The sequence below is a fragment of the Cheilinus undulatus genome, linkage group 6 (genome assembly GCF_018320785.1).
Source record: "Cheilinus undulatus linkage group 6, ASM1832078v1, whole genome shotgun sequence".
Taxonomy (NCBI): Eukaryota; Metazoa; Chordata; class Actinopteri; order Labriformes; family Labridae; genus Cheilinus; species Cheilinus undulatus.
The window spans coordinates 17,185,970-17,210,923 of record NC_054870.1 but is presented as its reverse complement, the minus strand read 5'-3'; the positions used below and the strand labels follow the sequence as shown (position 1 = coordinate 17,210,923).

At 39.3% G+C, this 24,954-nt stretch overlaps 1 protein-coding gene across 1 annotated transcript; it reads left to right on the top strand.

The window, feature by feature from the left end:
• Window positions 1–14,101: 14,101 nt before the first annotated feature.
• Window positions 14,102–24,570, top strand: LOC121511337 (cytochrome P450 26B1). Its single transcript, XM_041789982.1, has 6 exons — window positions 14,102–14,308; window positions 15,095–15,319; window positions 17,494–17,769; window positions 18,328–18,486; window positions 20,602–21,003; window positions 24,226–24,570. The coding sequence occupies exons 1-6, from the start codon at window positions 14,102–14,104 to the stop codon at window positions 24,568–24,570; spliced, it is 1,614 nt and encodes a 537-aa protein (XP_041645916.1).
• The last annotated feature ends 384 nt before the right edge of the window (window positions 24,571–24,954 follow it).

Here is a 24,954-nt window from a genome sequence, read left to right as displayed (position 1 = left end):
CTGAGTCCAGCACAGGTCAAAGCTTTTGAAATATTGAGCTCTTCCAGTTCATGCTGAAAAAGTCTTTTTGATACCCTAAGTGGAGTTTCCAGGACAGAAATCTTTCATTTAAAAACATAAGCACCTTTAAAAGCAATCCTGCAGGATAATCTGTCTTTCTGTTATCCATCCTAATACTTCATAGTTGTTACACGCTCATATTTTGGCTGAAGTATGAATTTATATGATGACCTTCTGTTTCAACTGTCACATCACATTTTGCTAGGTCATTTGCAGTCATGTGCATGGTTGCAAGTGTTCTTGTAGCTGCGAACAGCAGGCTATCAACAGCTCTGGATCCTGTGCAAACTAGAGCCATCAAAGAAAAGCTGTTTTAACAAGTACTGAAGCTGCAACATAACATAACAAGAGGTGGTGAAGAAAAATGGGGGCAGCTTTATAACACAACAATGAAAATATACCTTAATATCATTGTTATGTGTAGTTTGATAGAACTCCATCCACTTTTTTCTGCTTATTCCGTGTGCCGCTGTGTCACAGTGGCAGCAGGCTTAGCAAGGCAACCCAGACATCCCTCTCCCCAGCAACATTTTCCAGCTCCTCCTGGGGAATCCCAAGGCGTTCCTGGGCCAGATAGGATATTTAATCCCTCCAGCTAGTTCTGGGTCTGCCCCTAGGTCTGCTCCAAGACCCCCAAAGAGAGGTGACCAGAAGCCATCCTGATCAGATGTCTGAACCACCTCATAAGACTCCTTTTGATGTGAAGGAAGCACTCCAAGATCCCTCTGGATGTCCAAGCTCCACATCCTGATGCTGAGCCCAGCAGCTCTTCAGAGATGTTTCATTTTGACCGGTTGTACCCAAAATCCCATTTTTTTCTGTCAGTACCCAAAGCTCATGACCATAGGTGAGGGTTAGAACAGAGATTGACAAGTAAATTGAGAGCTTTGTCTCCCACGTTGTTCCCTCTTTACCTAAAAAGGTCCGGTACAAAGTCTGCAATACTGCTGACGCTGCACCAATCCACTTGAGAATCTCACAGTCTATTCCAACCTGCTGTTGAACAACGACCTGGGATACTTGAACGCCTTCATTTGGGGCAAAGTCTCACTCCCCACCTGGAGGGAGCAATCCACCATTTTCCAGCAAAGAACTATGGCCTGGGACTTGGAGGTGATGACTCCTCTAATGCCTGCTGGAGATCACCAGATGAAGAAACTATATTATGAATTTGAATCCAAACTCCCCCCTGACAAATTTCAACTGATCTGCTGTCTCAAAACATCATAAAATGTTTCTGTTTGTCCGTCCCCCGGATGCTTTTTGATGAGCATTTTAGTGCTATCACTAAACTCAGTTATTTCCTCTAAGTAGTCTAATGTTCCCTCAAAATAAAACTTAACTTAGGTTTTGCCAGTTAAATGTTTTAAGTGGAAAGCTTCAACAGCAGTAAATGTTTGTTTTTTCTGTAGACAATAACTTGACTCAGTGTCGTGAAGACTCTTTCATAGAAACTTTCTAATAAAAATAAAATGAAGTAAAGAAAGGGAAGAGAAGACGAGTTACTGATGAACATTTATGTAGTAATGTTAATAACCTATTTTACTTGATTATTGACTCTTTAGTTTCAGTATCTTTATTAGTGATGAATTATTCACACCATACAGTCTTAGAATAAGGCCGCAAGGCTGTGTTGAACACCTACCAAAAAACGTTTTCTCAAAATACATGAAACGTAAGCGTCCATTTGGTATATAATATTAAGTGGTTTTCATCCACCAAACTGGAAACGTCCCCGGTTTTCACTTCGGAAACCTATTCCGCTTACGTTTGCTGCGTGAGCTACATAGATAATGCAGCTAATTAGTTTCCATCCATAAATCTATTTTCTATGCCACCTATCCCTTTTGGGGTCACGGTAATTAGATTTAGCTACATTACCAACGTAGTTAATGCCAGTGATCACAAAGCTGATAGATTTCTAACAAAGCTATGAAGGCAAAATTAGCTATTTAAGCTACATAGCTACATTGTGCACATAGCTTATGTCGTTAGGTTAGCTGTAGCTACGTTTGCTAAAGCTAACATTGCGAAAGCTAACATTACTAAAGCTAACCTACCTACACTGGCTTACATTAACTGTGTAGTTAGTGTAGCAATGTTGGCTTTTTTTGAAAGCTAACAAAGCAGGCCATCTTTCATGTTTCTACTTCTTAAAAGGGTCTATACATAATTAGCCCCCAGTTTAGACCTCTGACCTTAATTTCTGTTTTATTTATAAAATTTTTCTTAGTCTTTAATCTTTATTGGGTTATTTCATGAATGTAACTGCCAGTTTGTTTAGGAATAAAGTAAAAAAAAAAACCCTGAAAAGTCGTACCATTCTGACCGAAACGGCATCTCACATTAATTGTCTACAAGAAGGGCCATCTCTGCATCCAGACTGACCCAATCGTAAGCTTTATCCAAGTCTTAAAACACATGTAGATTTGGTTTGCAAACTCCCATTCTTCCTTAATGAGTCCTGCAAGGGTCCATTGTCTCAGATGGAATCTGCAGTGTTCCTCCTGTATCTGAGGTTCAACAATCAGTTGGAGTTCCCTTTCTAACTCCCTAGAGTAAACTGGCTGTGAATTCCCCTGATTATATTTTAAAAAGGCGTTGACAGGAGAAACCATGCATAAGAGATTTTTGCCACGTAGAACTGATGCACTTTCTGCCATTTTCGTAGAAGCACATTCAAATCCAAGTGTTGTATTATCATTTCCTCTTTTTCGGATTTAAATAAAGGCATGTCTGTGACACATTCTGCTACAGCATATGGATTGAATAATTGGCTTCTCGTCTTGTGGTGTCAAGGCAGCAATTGACACAAAGAGATAAGTACTTTTTATGTAAGCATTATAGTGCTGTTAAGGCAATGGGAAAGAATAATATTACTGTTCTGAGAGGCTGCAGTATCTCCGGCTATACCAGCAGAGGTATAGAGATAAGAACAATTTACAGAAGCTTCAACCTGATTGAGAACATTTAGCACATATTGAATTACTGTGTAAGACAGATTAAATAGAGCAATTTAGAATGAGAAATAAGCCTTCATATTTAAGTTTCCAGTGAGTTTAACCCTGATACACCTCACATAGTTTCTGTCTCTTTATTTATGAATGAGAACAGATTATAGAGAAATCTGAACATGTGGGTGTTCAGTTACAATGCTATGTGTGCTATTTGTGTGAACTTTTTAATTATGTGCATACAAGGATGTGTGGTGCAATTACAGATCACTGAGACATGAGGTAATAAGTGTGCTATTTAACATTACAGCAAAATATCCTGCAGTGTGTAGGTGCCATGATACGAGACAAAACAACATGAAGATGATATCATACAGTAGGTCTCAGCTGTCATTTATAATTAGGACTCACATTATAAATGTCTCTTCACTCCCTGTTTAATCTTATGATATAATGGAATATAATTCTGTGTAGATGACACATAAATAGTAGAGTACACCATGAGACCTCTGAGATCTCTGCAGCCCTCTTTGCTTGTTTTAACAAAGAAATGTTGTCCAGTTCAGATTGAACTGCTGCAATACTAAAGCGGCATCCAAGGTAATCGCTTCACCAGCAGTCACTGTACCAGCTCACAGCACAACTACGACACCCTGACCATAGTATCGAAAACTCATGCAGAGGCCGGTCAGTAGAAGGTCAAAATAATCTTCTCTGGCAAGGAAAGCTTCTTGTGTTACTTCTTGCTCTTGTTATAATTTTAAAAATGTGGGTGGGCTCCTATAAAACTGCCTCTATACTAAAGCTACATCCAAGCTAACTGCTACACAGGTGGCAGCAATTGTAATACTAGCTTAAAGTCAACTAAACCCTGCCTGTAACTATTGCAAAGCCATGCCAAAACTTTGCTCTTTAATTCAGTGAGGAACTGTGATTCTGAAAATAAAAAATGCTGCTATACAGTACATACTATAGCTACATCTGAGATAATAGCCACCCTAGCTACAGCCATTACTACTGGTGTCCAGTACAACTAAACCACGCCCATAGCTACCGCCTCGTTTTCCTTCAAATGATTGGCCAGATCCATTTTCAGACCTGGCATTATCATTTCAGATTGGAGCTTTGCAAGATGGATTTACCTGACATGAACAGACATGAAATCCTGCCAATCCATCTGTTTTGCAAGGTTAGGCCATTGCAGAAGTGTGGAGTCCTCTCGAGCTGCCTGATAGACACCCTGCTCCTGGGTGTGAGCACTGAATTGAGACACAGCTCTCAAATGGGGTAAATTTTCAACATGTGAGTTTGCTTCCAGTGAGTTTATCTGGTCTGTGTGTGACATCTGTGCTGACCCTTCTATCTCTTAACGTCTTATCTCCATATACACACCTCAATCTACCAAAATATATAAAATGTCATGATTCCATGTTGATAAAACATTATGGATGAAAAATGTATATAGTATATCCTACCTTTATGACAAAACGGACACACTAGTGGCTGTTAATCATGTGCCAGTGAACTTATTAAAATGTCACAGCTGATGAGCAGACTAGTGTCTTAATATTTAAAGTACGATACATTATATTACAATGGCAGGAAAAGAGAGGATTCAAATTTATGCCATATAATCAAACCTGCCTCCTTGTTTTTAATTTGAGTTTGCTGGTGTATATGTCAGCCTCAGGTAGCAGGAGGTGAAGCTGAAGCAGATTTTAGCACCTGTCAGACCGAGTTGGCATCAAACCTGAGATGACACCCCTGACCCAGAGAGGCATGCAGCTATGCTAATTACACTCACACATGCACACACTCACAAAATTCACATTAATGCACCTTAGAGCCATGAAAACACACATTTAGAAACTCCAGGGAATATCAACACGCACTGACTTTTGTTGCAGACACAACAAACCTTTCCTGTTCTCTATCTGCTGCATACACACATGCAGACATGCACATTGAAACACAAACACACAGTTGTATTTTGCAGGACTCAGATCAAAGAGAAGCTTTCAGACTGTCAGTGCGGCGCTGCCTCAGGCTGACAGCAGCCACAGTTCATCCAGTGTTTACATTACACCACTTTCTACTCTGCACACACACACACAGACACACAGTCTGACACACACCTTCTGATCTGCTGTCTGATAAGATGGCCAACATCTTCACACACCTGAATCCCTCTTCTGAGAGGGGAGAACAGCTCATGGGGTGGGTAATAAAAGGAGGATTTTTATGGCATGAAGCTTATTTTAATGAGGTACAAATGTGATGGTGTAAAACAAACTCAAATATCCTGGTGTACTATAAATTAATAAATGAAAGAAAGTGCAAGAGTTTTTGTGTGGTTTAGGCCATTAACCTGCCAAGTTAGAAGGTGGATTGGCTCAAATCAAATCAAATCAACCCCTACTTTAAAAGGCTGTCACTTATTTCATGCCACCACCACCTAATGCAGATGCACTAAAGGAAAAAAGATGTTGGTAGCTCTTTATTTTAGTGGGCCCAGTTACCTAGTTTTTCTATAGCAATAAGTGGTAATAACTATTTTTTAATTATTCAAGAACAAGGGGGTTATTACATGGTAATGATTTGGAATTTCACAAAGTAGTAACTTGGAATTATTGTAATATTAAGAAAGTATTTACCTAGTACCAATGTATCAATAATCAAGTAATTCCTTGTAATATTGTGGCAGTTCTCTGTTATTAGGTGATATGTTACCCTGATGCTAACCCTTGTAATATTTTGGCAAGTCAGAAATAATTATGTGGATTTAGCCCTAACCATAACCCTCATAATACATAGGTGCTATGTAGCCTTAACCACCTAACCCCAACCCTCATAATATTGTGGCTTTTTTTTTTTCTTTTTTTAAGATTTATTTTGAGATTTTTGTGTCTTTATTTGATAGAGGAGGACAGTGGATGGAGTCGGAAACAGGTACAAGGGAGCGGGGGGAGACATGTGGGAAAGGGCGACAGGCCGCCTGACCGTCTGCGTACATGGGGCACGCCTTAAACCACAAGGTCTCCTGCGCCCCATGTTGTGGCAATGCTGTAGTAATTCTGTGGTATTTTACCCTAACCCTGACCCTCATAATACTGTGGCAGTTCCCTGTAATTAGGTGGTATGTAGCCTTAATGCTCACCCTAACCCTTGTAATACCCTTGTAATTCTGTAGTGATTAGATGGATTTTACCCTAACCCTGACCCTTATAATGTGACAACTCTGTAATAATTAGGTGTTTTCTACCCTTACCCTTTCCATTGTTGTATGATGGCACTCCTATAGTAATAGAGGGATTTTGCCATAACCAAAACCCTAGCCCTTAACCCTTCTGTAGCCCAATTCTGTAGTAATTTGGTGGTATTCAACCCTAACCCTCTGACCCTAACCCTAATAATATTGTGACAATTCTCTGTAATTAGGAGGTATTTTACCCTAACCCTAAACCTTGAAATATTGTGGCAATTCTGCAGTAATCAGGTGGTATTAGTACCACCTGATTACTGCAGCACACTGTGTTTTCAGTTAGGTGGGCTCTAACTACGACCTTTCACCAGTTTACTGTTGTGCGATTGTAAAGAACAATACGAAGTTGAAATCATAAAATGTAGCGCTAATGTTACAAGGCTAAAAATGGCTATAATGCTTGCAGTGATTAGCTAACATGCTAGGTGATCTTATGGGTTATGTTAGGGATGTTGTGTCTGAGAAAATGTACGTGTCACCTAACAGCAAACTTTACTAACACTGTGTTGCCTTACCTAAGAATGAATAGACGTTTTTGTGACCTTGGCGTAGTGCTGTCTTTGCCCCATGCACATTGTTTGACTATTTTCTCTACTATACAAACTTTATACATTTCAGCAAAATTTCTAACCTGGCACGCTAGAAACCACTCATAGACAGCAATTGGGCAAGGGTAGAGTGTTTGAAAAAAACTCGGAGGGTGATTGGATGAAGGTTCTGTCTGTCACATCTTTACGGGCCAATCAGAGCAACAAAACACGTGACGTAGCCGCTATAAATCTGCGCCCGTACCGCAGGAGTAAACTCCATAAAGAACTGCATAACACGAACTATAGGGACTGTAGACAAGTCAGTACAGGACTTTTGTTGTTTTTGAAAAGAAAACAGCTCACTGCTGTTCTTTGTTCTTCTTTAATGAAGAAATGTTGTCAAGTTCTGATGAAACTGGCGCTTTAGCAGCATCCACGCTAATCTCTTCTGTCGTAATTGCACTGGCCTCTTGTTGCTGTTTACTTACATCACGACTCCGCCGCGTAGTACTGCCCCTCGACGCTGATTGGTCATGTCACTTTCTAACCGGGCCCAAACGGCTCAGATGGGAGCTTTGCAAGATGGATTCACCAGTGAGAAGCATGGAAACGAACATATCCATTTGCTTTGAAAGGTTATAAAATTGCTGAAAAAAATCAACATTTTAAATGCTTTTCTATGCAGGTCTACAAGCTGGGTGTCCAAGTGCATGTGCAGCTGCATAAATGTGATTGGCTTGTGGCATTGGAAGGCGGAGCTTAGCTGTAGGACAGCTCACAATCAGAGAAGGGATATGATTTCAGTTGAAAGGGCAAGTATTTTTTGACTTTTTCAAGAGATTTGTTTAAACACTTGGGCTTTTTTGGCATAATACTGCACCTTCAATCCCAAACTGGCTTTCAGTGTTTTAATCCCATGAAGACATAAATAAAAGGAAAATGAATGTGTGGTCCTCTATGTTACCTGTTATCTGAAGGGGAAAATGCGGCAGTTTTTGAATCCTTCACTTTAAAAGATGGTTAAATACACATGAAGAAGCATTAATCATCTAATAACATAATTTTCTTGTAAACAAGTTATATATATTGAGTTTTTAAAATGGTTTTGAGGCTTTAAAAGTTTCAGATGTGATGAAAACAGAAACTGAACATCTGACAAAGATGGAGGATCAGTGAGTGCTGTGCTTTAAACTTAGGCTTAACTTATCAGCTCATCAGCCCTCAGGCTGCAGACACACACAGACACACGCACACATACCCACCATGATAATGTAAACTTTCATATCAACAATGTTTAAAGAGAGTACGTCGTTTTTGTTCCTAACTTTTCTGTTTTTAAAATACAATGAATGAGTTGTGATGCGTTCTCAGCCCCAGTCGTCTCCAGAGTGTCTGAGGTTGAAACCAGAGCTGTGATGTGGGGAACAAACCGTTGTGGACGCAGCAGCCCGGGGGCGCCAAAGGAGGAACATCTCCATTACAGAAGCTTTTAAAAGCTCAGGATTAGGATTAGTGGAATGGCCCTTTAAGTGTGCAGAGCAGAGCTGCATGGTGTGATGGGACAACAGGGCAGGAAATGCATCTTAATCTCAGCTGGGGTGTGTGGTTGTGTGTGAGTTTGATTTACAGAGAAACAATGCTTCATTTCACATCAGACATCACACATTTGTAAGATTTTTTTTTTACATGCTTTAGATTATTGTAAATATTTAAAGACACACTTTTTTGGTTTATCCTGAAAAAAAAAAACCCTATTTGTTTAAAAACAGATTCTATTCTGTTTCTTTTTTTCCCTTATGAGAATGTCAGAAACTGAAATAGGAATTGTGTTGTGTTTAAAACAATTTTTAAGCATTTTTTAATCTTGCTTTTTTTTTTTTTTTTTTTGCTCTTTTTTCAGTTGAATGCTTTTTATTTGCATTGGATGTAAATCTTCAGGCAAGACATACGTTGTCCAATCATAATTGAGGTTTCAGATCAGTGCAGGATGATATTAGTTGACTGAAAATGAGATCATTAGATGAAAAGAAGAAAAATTGTACTGCAGTAGGGGAGAATGTGTTTAAATTTAAGCGATATTAAAATTATGGACATAACTTTGTCTTTGTGTGATCTGACAATACTCGCATATTATTGAATGCTTGAATTATTTTATTTAAATCTTGGTGCTTCAAATCTGAATTGCTTTTTTCAGATATGCCATTCATTTGTAACATGATGTAGACTGCTCTTTGAATGGCCTGACTCTCAATGCTTATCTTATGTTATTTTTCTGTCTTTGTTTGGTCTGTCAGAGCCCTTTGTAAACATCAGTTTTAACGCCTCTATAAATATACTTTTTAAAAATGATTTTGATAAGCATCAGAGTATATATATGTTCTATTATCATGAGTATAAGAACAAACACATTGGCTTAAACTGTCTTTTTGGACCCCTGAATGACCCGACTGCAGGAGAGCACTGATGTCATGCTGCTGCTCTTGCTGTTCCTCCCTCTGCTCCTCCTGCTGCTCCTCCTTGCTGCTCTTATTAATGATCAGACTGTGTTTGATGGGAGCTGACAGGCAGGAACGCTCGACTCAAGTATGAACTGAATTTCATCACAAAAGGAAGGATGAGGGGGGAGGGAAGAAGGAGGAAGAGGAGGGAGGCAGAGGGAGGGAAACAAAAAGGAAACCCTCAGTGGAGGGCATGCATGGTTAAAGAGAGAAGAAAAGAGATGTTTGGAGGATAAACAGAACTAAAGATGATCATTTCACCTTTTAGATCAAATTTCATGAATTCACATTGGAAACAACTGTAGACAAGAATAAATCTGAATCTGAGTCATCAGTTTAATACGAATCCAACTGGGCTGGTTTTAGAGCAGAATGGTTTACAATTCAAAATTTTGATTTATATAGAGAACTTCATTTGTCAACGCTAAAGTTTTATTGAGTGTTTAACCACAAAAAAAAATTAAACCACTTTAGCTCACATCATTCAGCTTGTTAGACACAAATAACAAACACAATTTAGTACAAAACTCTGTCCTCTACTTCAGTCAGAGAGGAAGATTAACAGCATAAAAACACTGTTTTTAGAATGCTTCTCTACAAAAAGATGTAAAATACATACGCCAAAATCAGGGACAGCAACAACAGTAAAGGAACTCTTTTACAATTTATATTATATATATTATATTATATTATATTACATTATATTATATGATTTTCTATTCTATGCTATGCTATTATTTTATTTTATATTATATCATATTATATTATATTAAGATAAAAGAAAGGCATGGGTGCATTTTTCACTGAAATGTTGTGGCAGGTTGAAGTGATGCTTTTTAAAAACTTCATTAGGTGAAAATTTTGGTTTCAGAAAACATGAGATTAGCACTGATTTGTTATTTATTTTCTACTACAGATACGAAACTGAAAACAACACAAATGGATGAATGAATGAATAAAAAATAACAAAGAAATAATAGTTATAAATAGATAAAGAAAGAAAAATAGATGCATGCAATAAATAAAAAAATATAGAGATAATTATATAATTTATCAATAAATAATCATTATCAAATAAATGAGTAAATGAATGAATGAATCATTTAATGAATTAATTAATGATGATAAATGGATGAATAAATAATTATAAAAGAGATACATAAAGAATGACAAAATTCCTGAATGTTTGAATTAAATAATAAGGTATTGATGAATAAATATAAAAATAAATATAAAATTACAAATAGATAAATTAAGAAATTAATAAACGAGTAAGTAATACAAACAAAAAAAGTAATGAAATAAATAATACATTCACATATAAATATATTCAAAGAATCAAGTAATAAATATTACATTAACAGATAGGAATTAAGATAATTAAATCAAAAAAGTTGATAAACAGATAAATACATCTAAAGATTGACAAACATTGAACCAATAGAAGAAAAACTAGCAAATTAAAAACATACCTAAATAAATCAATTGAGAAATATTTATATATATGAATGTATATGAACTTTTATTTGAACAAATGTTTTTCGTTTTTATAGAAATAAACAAAAATTAAAAACAAACATTACTACCACTATTACTAGTATTAATAATAACTGTTATTAATACCATCATCATGTTACATAATCACCATTTTTACTCGTCCTTGAGTGCTTCAGAGGCCAGTCTTTTCCCATCCATATTAAAACCAGTATGTCACCATGGAGGGAAGGCGCTGTCTCCCTGTCTCTGGTGTTGGAGCTCATGTTTCTCTGGTTCCTGTCGTTGACTGAATCGTGTAGTTTTGGGGGAATCCCCATCGCTCAGTGGCGATGAATGTCAGCTGCAGATTTACGGCTGTGTGAATTAGATATGGACCATTTTGATGATCAAGTTCAGACACGAATAAGCAAAAAAAACAAGTAACCTAAAGACAAGACATGGTGCAAAATAACATGCAGTAAAAGTGAGTTTAATTCCCTTAAATTGTTATTTCTCCTAGCGCGTCATTGGCTCCAGAGTCACTGTGAAAATGATCAGAAGTGCATTTTAAAATGAGTGTTTGCGCTTGGGTGCATTGTGAACAGAGGTTTGTCGCCGTATGGTTATCAAAATGGGCTTTTATTAGACACCTGAATCACATCTGCAGCTTCAGCAGCTGCCTGGATAAATCAGGCCCATTGTGATCCGTTTGAATTAAGTCAATGACGGAATAAATGGTCCTTTTAATTGAAGGTGCTATAGCCAACAGTGTTACTGTGTTTCCATCAGTGTGCTCAGTCGGAGCTCATTCATCTCAATTCTTTAGTTTAGACAAGAAGTCCACGGCCGTAATCACCCAAAACACTCTCCAATAAGCACAGCTGAAGAGTAAACGTCCCTCCCTGAGAAATCAAACCGGTAACAGCTGGAGGCGCGCGCACGTGGCGCCGATAAACACAGGCGGCTCTAATGGCCAAAATGTTAGGCCGAGAGATCACACCCGGCAAAGAGAACGCGTCAAACCCAGAGGATGTTAATTGACGCTTTTGTTTGGGAACCGAAGGGTTGACAAACAGCCAAAAATATGAGTCACAGTCAACACCTAGAGCACAACAGGGCTCAAACAGGCAGCAAATTACGCAGTTATTCATACCCAGCGACAAATCATCGCGAGAAAACTAGAGTTTTGGCAGATTTGATGCTTCAGTGTATTTAAGTCTGAGAATGTAAGCTCACGGGCTTCCTCCCAAAATAAGTACTAAAATGTTGTTTTAATTGGAGTAAAATCAAATCGGAGAGTGATTTAAAATGAGACCAGTGTTGGTATTAAATCTTAGATCCCCGGGTTAAACTAATCTTCTTTTCTTAAGGCCGCAGAGGGAAGACCTGTTCAAATAAAAACATCCCTGTCTTCTCCACTGGTGCCACATTTATCTACAGAGCAGATCTGATCATTAAAGTATTTGGCCTCTGGTGTTCAACAAGCTCGCCACGATTCATCCACAATGAAGAGAGGAAACGCAACGTTAATAAAAGAAAAAAACACTTAATCCATCGCTGAATTTTAAGTATTTCGTTTCTAAAATCTATCTCGGTATTACTAGTGCGCCATAGTCTGTTACGGTTGTATATAAATGGAATTTAAAATGCTTTTCTGTATGCGTCGCTGACTATCCCCATTTCGCCCCTATTTCTAAAAAAAACCCCAGAACATCTGAAATCTTTACTTTTTCCAAAGTCAGTTTATCCTGCTTCGTTATTTTTGTCTTCTAACTTCTCCTTCCTGAACTTTACACCAGCCTGCACAGACAGGATGCGCTGATCTGCAAACCTGCGCACAACTCCTCACAGCTCCCGCCTGATTGGCTACCTGCGAGTTTCCTCCATCCGCTGCCATCTGATCCTCTCTCTCTCCCTCTCTCTCTTTCTCACACTCACACTCTCTCTCTCCTGATCCCAGTCTTTTTCTCTCTTTCAGATCGCACCGCCGTGTCTCTGATCTGATCTCCAAACTTTTTCCTTTTTTTTTTTTTTTTAAAGCCCTCTCTCCAGTCGGCGGGGTGAATGAACGAGCCTCTTTAACATATTCACTCCAACGTCATCCGATGAAGGTGGATCATGCCGTGCAGCCGTTTCTATAAAGCCCCCAGCAGCCCACTCACTGAGGAGCGATAGTTACCGGATTGGAGGAGAAGGAAAGAAAGAAGCTTTTGCTTTGAAACTTTACGCACGGATTTCTCTCTGAGCGCTGCTTTGAGGTAAGTTTTCATTTTACGCACAAATGAAAGCCCTTTATCCCAACACTGGAGGAAACACTGTCTGACTTTTCTCTTTCATCCACTGTTTCCAAGTCTCACATCTCACCTCTAGTTCACTTTTCCAGCCTGTTAATCCGCTACACACTGAAGCCTACTGTATTCAAATCCGCCTTTCTTCTGCTGCTTTTTTAAAACCTGATTTATTACCATTGCTCTATAAACCTCGGGCCGCCCGGGGGTGGCTGAGCCCCCTCAACTGTACCTATAAAGGCGCATAACCTAATAGACAAGCCGGCGCATGTAAACCTGTAAAACTATTTGGAATAGTTGACAGCTACTCCTCATTTTGGAGGAGCAGCGGAATGGAGGGGAGTTTCCTCACAGCAGAGAAGCACGTTTCTCCCCTGGTTTGTCTCCAGTCAAATATGAGGCTGTGCAGGCGCATCCATCAGCTTCCACGACTCCTTTATTATCACTGCTATTATTTATAATCTTTTGCATGTCTTTAGAAAATGCTTATCGTGGTATTAAGGTGCCAAAAAGGCATGTTATTGTAAAAAATATGACGACAGATTTCTCCAATTTCCAGCATGGACCTTTGGGCAGGGTTAAAGGCAAAAGTAAAAATAAAAATCCCTGCCACAGCGGCCACATTTTCACCAAATGCATCATGAGTGCATATTTCTGAATGAATCAAGACACTGGGGTCCAGTCTGCATGATTACTGTTATTATTGTCTAACCAGCTGTAATAACAGCTTGTAACGGCTCTCAGCCATTGGCTGCCTCCACAGATGAGTTCAGAAAAAGTTTAGATTCACTCTTTCCCTCTTTTTCCGCTTCCTCTGGTAGATGTGAGGATGAACCCACACACTCTGAGCTAAACAAACTTTTTTTTTTTTTTTAAACAGATTTACGAAACAGAAAGAGAACAAAGAAGACAAAGGGGAAGGAACTGTGGAGGAGAGATTTACGCAGCATTGTCAACAAAGTTTGGAACGACCTAACTGCGCCTTTACGCACAGACACAGGTGGATGCTGGGAAGCGGACCAGCTCGGAGGAGATGTTCCAACTGGCCCAGTTTGGGGTGCTGTCGGCCTTGGCCACCGCGCTCACCTCGGTCCTGTCTGCGCTCTTCCTGCTGGCACTGACCCGGCAGCTGTGGAGCCTCCGCTGGAGCCTGACCCGGGATAAAGAGAGCAGCCGGCCGCTGCCGAAAGGCTCCATGGGCTGGCCGCTGGTTGGAGAAACTTTCCACTGGCTGTTTCAGGTGAGAGGGGGATGTTTGACACGTCTGGGTTACTGCACTTTTCGATTTTTTACAAGCGTGCCAAAATACAGGTTATCAGCCTCCTGCGCGTCAGCGCGTGTCTTTGTGTTCAAAACTTCTTGGTTCTGCCTCACGCTCTCTTACTTTCACATATAAAACAAGCTTCAAACTTGTGGGCTGCAGAAAATGTAATTCGACACATTATTGATTACGTTGCCAGTGTGGAAGCGCGCGGTAAACTTTGAAAGACAGATTCTTGTGCAGGTTGAGTTGTGTTGTTAATGCGACATGTGCGGACTTGATGCTCGCTGTGCAGTTCCTTCTTGTGGAGCAAAAACAGACGTTTTCTGTTCAATTCTTCCCACCTCTCTCTCTCCCTCCCTCTCCGTCTCCTCAACAGTGAGGAATGCACTCTCTCATCCTCTCATCTCTCTATCACTTCAAATATCTGTCCGCTCCACTCAGGGCGTCAGTCACTGCGCCTCGGTTACGCACACGTGATGTGTGTCATGGTGCTTTTGCATTTTCCCCTCTACTCTCTTTTCTGTTACCCCTCCATTTTTGTGTATGTGTGTAATTTATAAAGAAATCTATTATTGGTTGGACGTGGAAAGTTTCAATAAAGATGACTTAAAGCTGTGAACGAGTTTATGAGAGACTGTAAACCTGCAGACCAGCAAAAATCAGGGGATAGGCCTTTGAGGAGTGAACACTTGAGTTTTCTCTCAGCTGTTTGAAATCCATTTATTCATTTTCTAAAAAAAACAAATCTTCTATATGCTTCAGGGTTCCAACTTCCACATCTCGCGCAGAGAGCGTCATGGCAACGTGTTTAAGACCCACCTCCTCGGAAAGCCTGTCATCCGGGTGACTGGAGCAGAAAACATCCGCAAGATCCTGCTGGGTGAGCACAGCCTGGTGTGCACCCAGTGGCCTCAGAGCACCCGCATCATACTGGGACCCAACACTTTGGTCAACTCCATCGGAGACCTCCACAAAAAGAAGAGAAAAGTAAGAAAATAACGTTCAAGCACGAGAGTTGAAACTAATTCTGACGGTTTCACTGCTGTAATTTTAGCAAAGAAAGACTCTTGCTTTGCTATGATGTAAGTGATGGCTGAAGCTTTGATAGAAATAGAACCAGAAGAGGAAATCTGCTGGATTGTTATTGGATGAAATCTTTCAGGTTACAAGTTAAAGACACAATTATACTCCAACTCCAGTGGTGCTTTACAGAAATAACTCCAAGTCAAATAACTTTTAATTAAAAGTTTTATCTCATGTAGAAAGTTTCACAACTTTTTTGGGGACAAATAAAGAAATCAGTCTTGTTTTAATGCCCCAGAGTGTTGACATTGGGCCCTTTACCCGACGGTATTTTTAAGGCATAATTTTTGATACTTGGATAATTTTTCTAAACAGCTTGGTTTGAAATGTAGCATTTTTAAATTTTAGTCTTTGTGAATATGGAAGGGAACTGTAAGAAATACATCTGCTTCATGAAACAGTTAGACAGGAGCAAAATAAATCCATCATAGATGACAGGCAAACTCCTGCACGCCGTCTAAACGGCACAAAATCATGGACAACAGTTCTGCATGGAAAAGAAGCCTTTTAGGAGGTATGGCTATGAAATAAGACTGGGCTTATGAGGATGAAACCACATGGTTCACAGTCACACAGAGCGTTCTATATCAAAGGTTGGGTATTCATGCACAACTGCAGTAAGTTTCCAACAAGGGACGTCTTCAGTTCACTGCTAACTACTGATTGAAGTGCTTCGCTTAAAAGATGAACAACACGTAATTTGAATTTTTTTTTTTGAAATTGAATAAAACAGTAGCCAAATTTTTTCCTGGTGTATGCGGAACACGACATGTCACGTGTGTTTGAATGGCACAAAAGGTTTAGTGAAGGCAGAGAAAATGACCAAGACAGTGAATGTTCTGGACCCCCATGCACATCAAAAACTTCTTAAAGCCCCCAAAAAATTAAACAAATCATTCAAAATGATCCATGACTCAGTGTAAGAATGATAGCAGAAATGGTCTACATTGATAAAAAAATACGGTTTGTGAATTTTGCATGAAAATTTGAACATTGCTAAAGTGTGTGCCAGAGTTTCAAAAGGAAAACACCAGCAAATATGTGGAGACAATAGAGGAAGTCCAAACTCAAGGCCATGTTGATTGTTTGACATTAAGGGTATCATTTTGGAGGAGTGGGTTTCAGAAGGATTGATGGTGAATCAACACTTTTACAAGAAAGTTTTAGAAAAACTGTGAGAAAAAGTCTTAAGAAAAAGAGCACAATGTGGAAAAATGGTTTCATTCTCCATCCAGCTCACACTGCTCTCTCTTTAAAGCAGTATCTGGACCAACAACAAATCACAGTGCTTGATCTCCCTCCCTGTTAACTCTGTGTGACTTTTTCCTAAACCAAGTCTGTGTCAGAAGTGATAGAGATTCTGAGACAACTGTCCCGAGAAGACCTTCTGCACTGCTTTGATTAGTGGAAGACCTGAATGCAGCAGTGTGTTGATGCATAGAGGAGTATACTGAGGGAGAAAGATAGTGAAAAATGTTTATGACCAATTAAAGTGTATTACAGCATTAGTCTCATTTTTAACAGCCATACTTCGTAGTTAGTTACTTTTTTATTTTGTTACAATTTATACTGCGTGCAGGATTTGCTAGTGATTTATCAAATGAATGCAATAAATGACCAAAAAGAGGGTACAGATGACTTCTAGTTTATTACTGCTGTATCAAAACAGTGTTTTTTGATTTTATCAGCATCACATAAAAGCTTAGAATTCTGATTTTGTGACAACCCTATATTGTAATTTTTATGGCAGCCTATTTTGAAGGGTAAAACTTTAACCACACAAATCTGAGATGAAAACATCTGTTAGATTATCTATGAAAAATTAGCACTGTTAAACCTTTCTGTGACTTCTCTGCAGGTCCAAACCTATCCAGTGTTGTTACACCTCAATTTCCTGTCACATCTTCTTGGTCCATCTAATCTTTTATATCTTTATCTTGCCTTTACCTCCATCTACTGCAAGCCCACCCCACCCTGTCCTCCTCTTTAGTGACTGTTTACTCAAAGGTGTTGACTGTCGTGTACAAGGTTATAACTTTTTATGACTCCCCTCTCTTTGTTTCCTCAACCCTTTCAAGATCCTTGCTAAAGTGTTTAGCCGGGGGGCCCTGGAGTCCTACCTGCCCCGGCTGCAGGATGTCGTCAAGTCTGAAATCGCCAAGTGGTGCTCAGAGCCGGGCGCCATCGACGTTTACAGCGCTGCCAGGTCCCTGACCTTCCGTATCGCCATCCAGGTCCTGCTGGGTCTGCAGCTGGAGGAGGAGCGGATAGTTTACCTGGCGCAAATCTTTGAGCAGCTGATGAACAACCTCTTCTCGCTGCCCATAGACGCTCCACTCAGTGGGTTACGCAAGGTGAGGTCCCAAACACAGTTTTATTTGTCTGTATACACTCTTTCATATGACTTGAAGTGTCTGGACATTCTATCTTTATAGGATCAATTCCTTTATTCAGGAACCAGCTTGAAATTTTACACTGTTCCTAAGAAGTTGATGGAATTAGTTTGAGGCTTTCTCGGCTTTTTAGAAGGGGCATGAATTCACAGTATTCAGTTCAGTGGATATTTATAGCCTATGTGGATAAAGTACAAAAAAGTAATGGATTGAATGAGAAAATACTATCATTTTAGTGTAAGAAAAATGTTATTACATCTGCATTTATTGCTCAAGGTAGAAAATGCAAATATGGGTAGGTAAAATTGCTAAAAATGTGGTAATGCTTCCAAAGAAAAATACATCTCTGAATGAAAGAACTGCTGATTTTCAGCATTTTTATGAAAGAATACAGAGCAATACATACCAAGTTCATTTAAGCTAACCCTGATTGGTTGTTTGATTCATCAGGGCAGAGCTTTAACAAGTAAGCAATGATAAATTAAACTAATTTATATTTTTTTGGGTTATTTTGTTCAGGGAATAAAAGCCAGAGAGATCCTGCACGCCAACATGGAGAAAATTATTGCAGAGAAGATGGAGCGGCCGCAGTCAGAGGATGAATATCATGATGCATTCGACTACATGCTGTCCAGTGCAAAAGAGCATGGACATCAGCTCAACATCCAGGAGCTCAAGGTACCGCAGTGAAAGGAGTTATGAAGGGATCAGACTACATAACAGAAAGACTTAGAAGTGTGAGCCAAATACTGACCATTTTAGCTCCTGGTTTTAAGGGCTCAGAGATGATCTGGAACTGGAATAGTAAAAAACCAGTGATCCTCAACCTGTGGCCACATCAACTCCCCTAAAGCTTCAAATCCGGCCCCCAGAACATGATGGAATTCAGAATGAGTGAGGAAGATGTTGTGGGTTTTAGGTTATTTTGTCTCTAACCCTCTGAGACAAAACATTGAAAGGCCACTTTGTTGTAAATGTCAAACCACTGATTCTGAACCAAAAAATCAAAATGAGACTCTGAGATGGCGTTGTCATGTACAACAAGAAGAGATGTGTCATTCAGAGTTAAATAACTTTTGAAACATAAATTGTAGCCACTTTTTTCTCTTTTAAAGCCATTTGTTTGTACAAATCCACTACCCACAACTTCGTAGTTCTTAAGGAACATTTTCTAGCGATCCTGGGTGACTTTCCAGGGTCTTAAAGGATTAAGACCAGTTACTCCGATATTGAACATCTTTGATCCAATTCTAATCCATTTTTCTATCATTCCTGCAGCTAGTGGCTTAGCCGCCACCATATTGTCTCATTGTGTCCCAGAATGCATTGTGACTGGGCTGTGAGAACCAATGGCAGGCTGTTCCACTGTCACATCATGCTTTGCTGAATAGTGTAAATGCAAACACTTACAAACAGTAGAAGAGAGCCTGAATGATTCAGAGAGAAAAAGACACAGAGAGGCTGTGATGTGTTACTCAGAGTCACAGCAGACAGGAACTTTGTTGAATGATGACTCAAACTCCCAAAAGAACAAGGATTTTTTTATTTTTTTATTTTTTTGCTAGCTATGTGAATATTTTGAAGATTTTTTTGTCACAGAATGATTGTTTTGTAACTTTTCGATCCCAAAGAGATGAGAAAACAGGTTGACCCTTAGGCATTTTTGTTTACTGTATGTAAAATGAAACAGTCTTTGAGTTTTAAGTTCCCTTTAGTTTTTCTTTTGTCTTTGTAGTCCCAAAACTTTATTAAAATTAAAGTGATATTACTTCAGCAAACATACACTTAAAGCCCAGGTTGTCCTGAAAAAAAAAGCTGTTTAGAGTTTGTCTGTGCACCACAGGGTTGATGATTTCTGAGCTTTTCAAGGCACAATGGTTGAAAAAAAAAAAAAAAAAGCATAGGGCTCAGAGTATAAAATACCTACAGCTATTAAAACAACCACCAAGATGATAACTGTTGAAACAGTTACATCAGGAATGACTTTAAACAAATCTCTCTTTACAGAAATACACTTGTCAGCCATGAATATGATGCATGATTAACACAAACTTATGAATCCAATCCTGATTATATCTGCAGTTTTCTGTCAAATTTCCTCTTAAGCCAAAATAAATCAATTGCTCCCCTGAGGCTGGCTGCAGTAAAGGTGGTAGGGATTGATAGCAGTCACTGACTAGAAATTACAACAAACTTTAAAGAAAATAAAAATACTAGTAAAATAATAATTGATAATAGACATAGATAGTTAAAGAAAGTTAATAGACCAAATTTCATTAATCTAATTTTAGCTTATCTTCTCACAAAAAGAAATGAAATACATACATATCTGTTGGCCAAACTTTCACTTTAATACTCAACTGGAAAGTCTGTGAAATCAAGAGCCTTTTAGGTTGATAAAGGGTGGTCAATGCTTTGACTGGACTGTACTCAGCATGATGATATTTCCTTTTCTTGGTTCAGGGTTTCAGTATGGCAGCCCTTGGACTTGGTGAAATGCTTATACCACATGCAGAAGTTAACAAAAAGATGTACTGGAGAAGAGCACACAAAAACAGCTCCAAAACTTTCCGTAGAAAAAATAGGTCCTGCATGACTGTAGAGTTTTCTGTGGCTTGAACTGGTCGTACTTTATAAACATCCTCAGTTTTCCACTGTTTTTTTTCATATCCTCTGCCTCGTTGATTGCAAACATTGAAAGGCCACTTCGTTGTAAATGTCAAACCACTGATTCTGAACCAAAAAATCAAAATGAAAATGTATCACTCCACTAAGCTACCTCTGTCCTTACAGGAAACAGCAGTGGAGCTAATCTTCGCCGCTCACTCTACCACAGCCAGCGCCTCTACATCACTCGTCCTCCAGCTTCTTCGCCATCCAGCCGTGGTGGAGAAGGCCAAAGCCGAGCTGGAAGCTGAGGGCCTCGGCTACGACTCCCACAGCAGTAACATCCCATCCTGTGTCACAACAGAGACGGAGGATGATGCTGCCAACACAGAGATAACCTGCCTACTGAATGGGGACTGTCAGAATCACAGTGATGGTTTCCCACAGTCCCACTCCCACATACCCTATCTGAGCCTGGACAAGCTGAGCCAGCTCCGATACGTGGACTGTGTGGTCAAAGAGGTGCTCCGCTTCCTGCCACCGGTCTCTGGAGGTTACCGGACAGCCCTTCAGACGTTTGAGCTAGACGTAAGTCCAACACATTAATAAATATGGGAATGGAATTACAATGGCCTTTTTTTCCAAATTCGCAAGGACAAGAAATACACCTGATGTCTGGTATGTGTAATACTGCCTCCTTGGCCTCTAGGAGTGACTGCTGACTTTATGCCACTCTCAACGATGGTACCAGGTCAAGGAAAGTTATCATTTGGCTCATATGAGTGTCATTGCATTTCTGGGTTTCTGGACTCAGGGCATGATCACCAGGCTCTTTAACCGGAGACTAGGAAATGTCTTTACAAGACCTCTGCAACCATGATTTTGTTGACATAAACTATCACTAAAAATTTTCATTGACTACATTTCTGTCCAGAGGAAGACAAGACTAAGACTAGCTAAAATAATTTGGTGATAAAACATCTGACACTTAGGTTCAGTTTTCATCAAAGTAGACTAAATCAAGACCAAAATATAAAGTGCAAAGTTAACATAAATGAAAAGAATAAAGTGAATTAACAAGATATGAAGTGCATTCAAATAAGTGTTTAGCATTTGTATTAATTTTACAATCTGGCTGAATGAATTAGAAGAAAGAAAATAAATGCCTTGACTAAAAGTAAAGATGAAACTGTATTAACTTTTCATTAACTAAAGCTGGACTGAAATGAGTTTGAGTTTGTCCAGTGAGAACTAGACTAAACTTTAAAGGTTTTAAAAATGACTAAAATGTGATTTAAAGTGATCAATTAAATCTATAGACTAAGATTAAAACTTATTTTAGAATAGTTTCCAAAATTAACAATGCAGCCAACAGCAGTTTGGTAGTAAGAGGTGTTACATTCCAAAAAGTGACTGTTGAAGTAATGTAATATTTTTCATTAATTTAGGTAGTGTACTTTTTAGGCTTTTTCGAGTTGTTCCTTTAACATAGAACAATGAGCTCAGGTAAAGCACACCAGGGATGCCTGGGGTTTTGCTTAATCTGCAGTTTTCCCAGAATGCCTTTGGGCAATATACTCTTGCACCATGAGTGAAGTTACTGACTTAGATAGAAATCCTACCTGTGGGAAGAAACCACAATACACACTGGGTGGTAAACTGAACATGATGGAAGAGGACTTCCTGGTTCATTGTGCACCTTTTAGTTATAGTCACTTGTAGTCCCTTTAGTTGGTCTAACTTAAGTGGCATACATGTTCAAGATAAAAGCTTGTGAAAGAAATAAGGGAGAATTGCCTTGGATGAAGAACATGCAGCTTTACTAAAGTTCTTAAACATGTTATTTTAAGTTGGATTTTAATAGACTTTTCAAGTGTAGGAAAAATTCCACTGTGTAGTTTAACTTCACATTTCTAAGTTAACCAAACATAAATGTTCACATAAAAGTGACTTGATTGAACGCAAAAGTAAATACATTTGACTCCAAGGAATTTTGTTTAGTTTTAGTTTTGCTCTTTTTTCAGTATAGGGTGTCGATGGTCCTAATAATAAGAGAAGTAGGTCCACTTGACATGCTAGATTAATATGATCATTCATTCAACACACCTGGTGATCTATCTGTGCCTGTCAGCATTCATTGAAAATGGGTTTCCAAAACTTACATGATTAATTTCTGAGTGAATACTTTCGATTCTTGGTACCAGCAAAACTGAAGTGTATTTAAGCCTTTTGGTGCTTGCCAGGCAGGTGACCTGTGACTTCTTATTATTAGTTTGATTCATATTTCCCCTTGGGTGCAAATGTCTGTGCCACAAGAACTCCCACATTTCATTCACTGGCAGTAAAATGGTATTTTTCTGAGGGGTTTTCTTTTTAGTGTTTATTATTTTATTTAAATGTGTTTAACCAGGAAAACCGCACTAAGATCAAGAATCTCATTGACAAGAGTATCCTGGCCAAGACAGGCAGATGTACATTTAATAGAGTTATAGACATGACACATTGCAGTTACAAACACTAATAAACCAGTCATTCGTCACATCTACAACCTGAAGCATCTTGCCCCAATTCCTTCAGTCTACTTTGGAAAGATTTAAAGAGAGCAGCCCCCCTCAGACATGAAGTCTCCTGTAGCTTATTCCAGGCTGCATGAGCAGTGTACCAGAAACTCCTTTTACCCATTTCAAGATGCACTTTGGGCACAGATAGCAAAATTAAATCTTGTGACTGAGTCACAGAGCAAAGACTGGAGCCTCCAGAACTTTTCACAGGGATACAGTCACACAAGTATGATGGAAGCGGATTAAGCATCGACTTATAAATAAGGATATGCCAATGATTAAGCTGGTGCTTCCAAAGGACTTAAGATTGGTGATGAACCTCCGTGCCCCATGGTACACAGCATAAAAATGTAAGAATGGGATTGGACGAGAGCCCTCAGCTAACTGAGTGACCAGTGACACAATTGCACAGACTGTACAGATACTGAGAAACTTTTATCACCTCTTAAGAAGTGCTTTTAAGCTGGTAGTGATTACAGTGCTGATTTAGTTTGTAATTGTTCTAAATGGCTGGAATTCTTGAGGACTGCGGGCCATTTTGACCAGGGACAAAAACGTCTAGCGGAAACACTGTTCGACTATTAGTCGACTGAAGGCAAAATCTGACGAATCAGATTCGACTATGAAAATCCTTAGTCGAAAACACCTCTTGTGGCAATTGATTTAATTCTGGCCAGAGAAAATGTAATCTTTTCCCCTGTCTGTGTTTTAGTCTCTTGCTGTATAGCTTGCCTGGTAGCAGTTTAATGGCAAATTCTTTCATACCTAAGCTGAGCAGCCTTTGCCATTCTATCATGGTCTTATCCCCCGCCCTTGAATGCCTCTTGACTATCCTCAGTGTGCCCCCAATTTGCTTGTTTATGTTTGTTTAGTAAGGACAATTGACACATGTCATTATTTATGCTCTTCTTTATCAGGGCATGAACCCCATCACTGAGAAGTAATTGTGATATTGAAAACATCATTATGCTTGTTTGCTCGAGTGTGACTTTGCACAGCATAAACAAGAAAACATTTCCTCTGTAGAATTAATTAGGATGAGGTTTTAGCAGGCTGGATTTATAGGATGAATGAAAAAACCCATGGAGCTGAAAGGAAATCTTGCACATTATATAAACCATCCAGCTACTGAACTTCTGATGTAGATTCAAGTTCAACAGCAGAGTCAACTTAAAACAATATTTTACTCCATTTTATCTTGCTGTTCTTGTCTTAATTTATAGTTTTTGATTCTTTCCCCGTTTCACAGGGTTACCAGATTCCCAAAGGCTGGAGTGTAATGTACAGCATCAGGGACACCCATGAGACGGCAGCAGTCTTCCACATCCCGGAGCTGTTTGATCCGGATCGGTTTGGCCCCGATCGCGAGGAGAGTCGATCATCTCGTTTCAGCTATGTGCCTTTTGGCGGTGGTGTGCGGAGCTGCGTAGGGAAAGAACTGGCACAGATCATACTAAAAACTCTGGCTGTGGAGCTGATCGGGACTTGCAAATGGACTCTGGCCACAGAGAACTTTCCCAAGATGCAGACAGTGCCGATAGTACACCCAGTGAACGGGCTGCATGTGCTTTTTACTTACAACCACCCTCTTTAGATACAGACTTCCCCCAAAAAAAACTCACTTGACAGACAAGTTGACCCTTTGAAGAAAGTCTGCAAGCCCAAGAAAAGAGACCCAACATTCTCCTCTCCGAGATGGGAAATTTCAGGCCCGACACATTCCCACGGACATGAAGAAAGGAGACACATCGCTGCTCTGGAGCACTTCATCATCTCTTCACTGATTTGGTTGCAACCTAACAACTTCAAACTGTGCAACAGCTACATTTGAATCAAAGTACACATATCTGTAAGTTATTATTATAGTTGTCAATGTGCATATCAGTGACAAAATCAAGTCTATTTAAACATTTCTAGCTTATTTTCAGATTTGCCCTGCTGAAGTGCCCACCTAACAGACTGCATATTTACATTTCTC

What these genes read in the sequence shown, in the direction of transcription:
- LOC121511337 (XM_041789982.1), top strand. Translation starts at nt 14,102, where the DNA reads ATGTTCCAACTGGCCCAGTTTGGGGTGCTGTCGGCCTTGGCCACCGCG. An exon ending in TCCACAAAAAGAAGAGAAAA is followed by an intron (nt 15,320 to 17,493) that starts GTAAGAAAATAA and finishes AACCCTTTCAAG; the next exon opens with ATCCTTGCTAAAGTGTTTAG. An exon ending in TTCAGACGTTTGAGCTAGAC is followed by an intron (nt 21,004 to 24,225) that starts GTAAGTCCAACA and finishes CCCGTTTCACAG; the next exon opens with GGTTACCAGATTCCCAAAGG.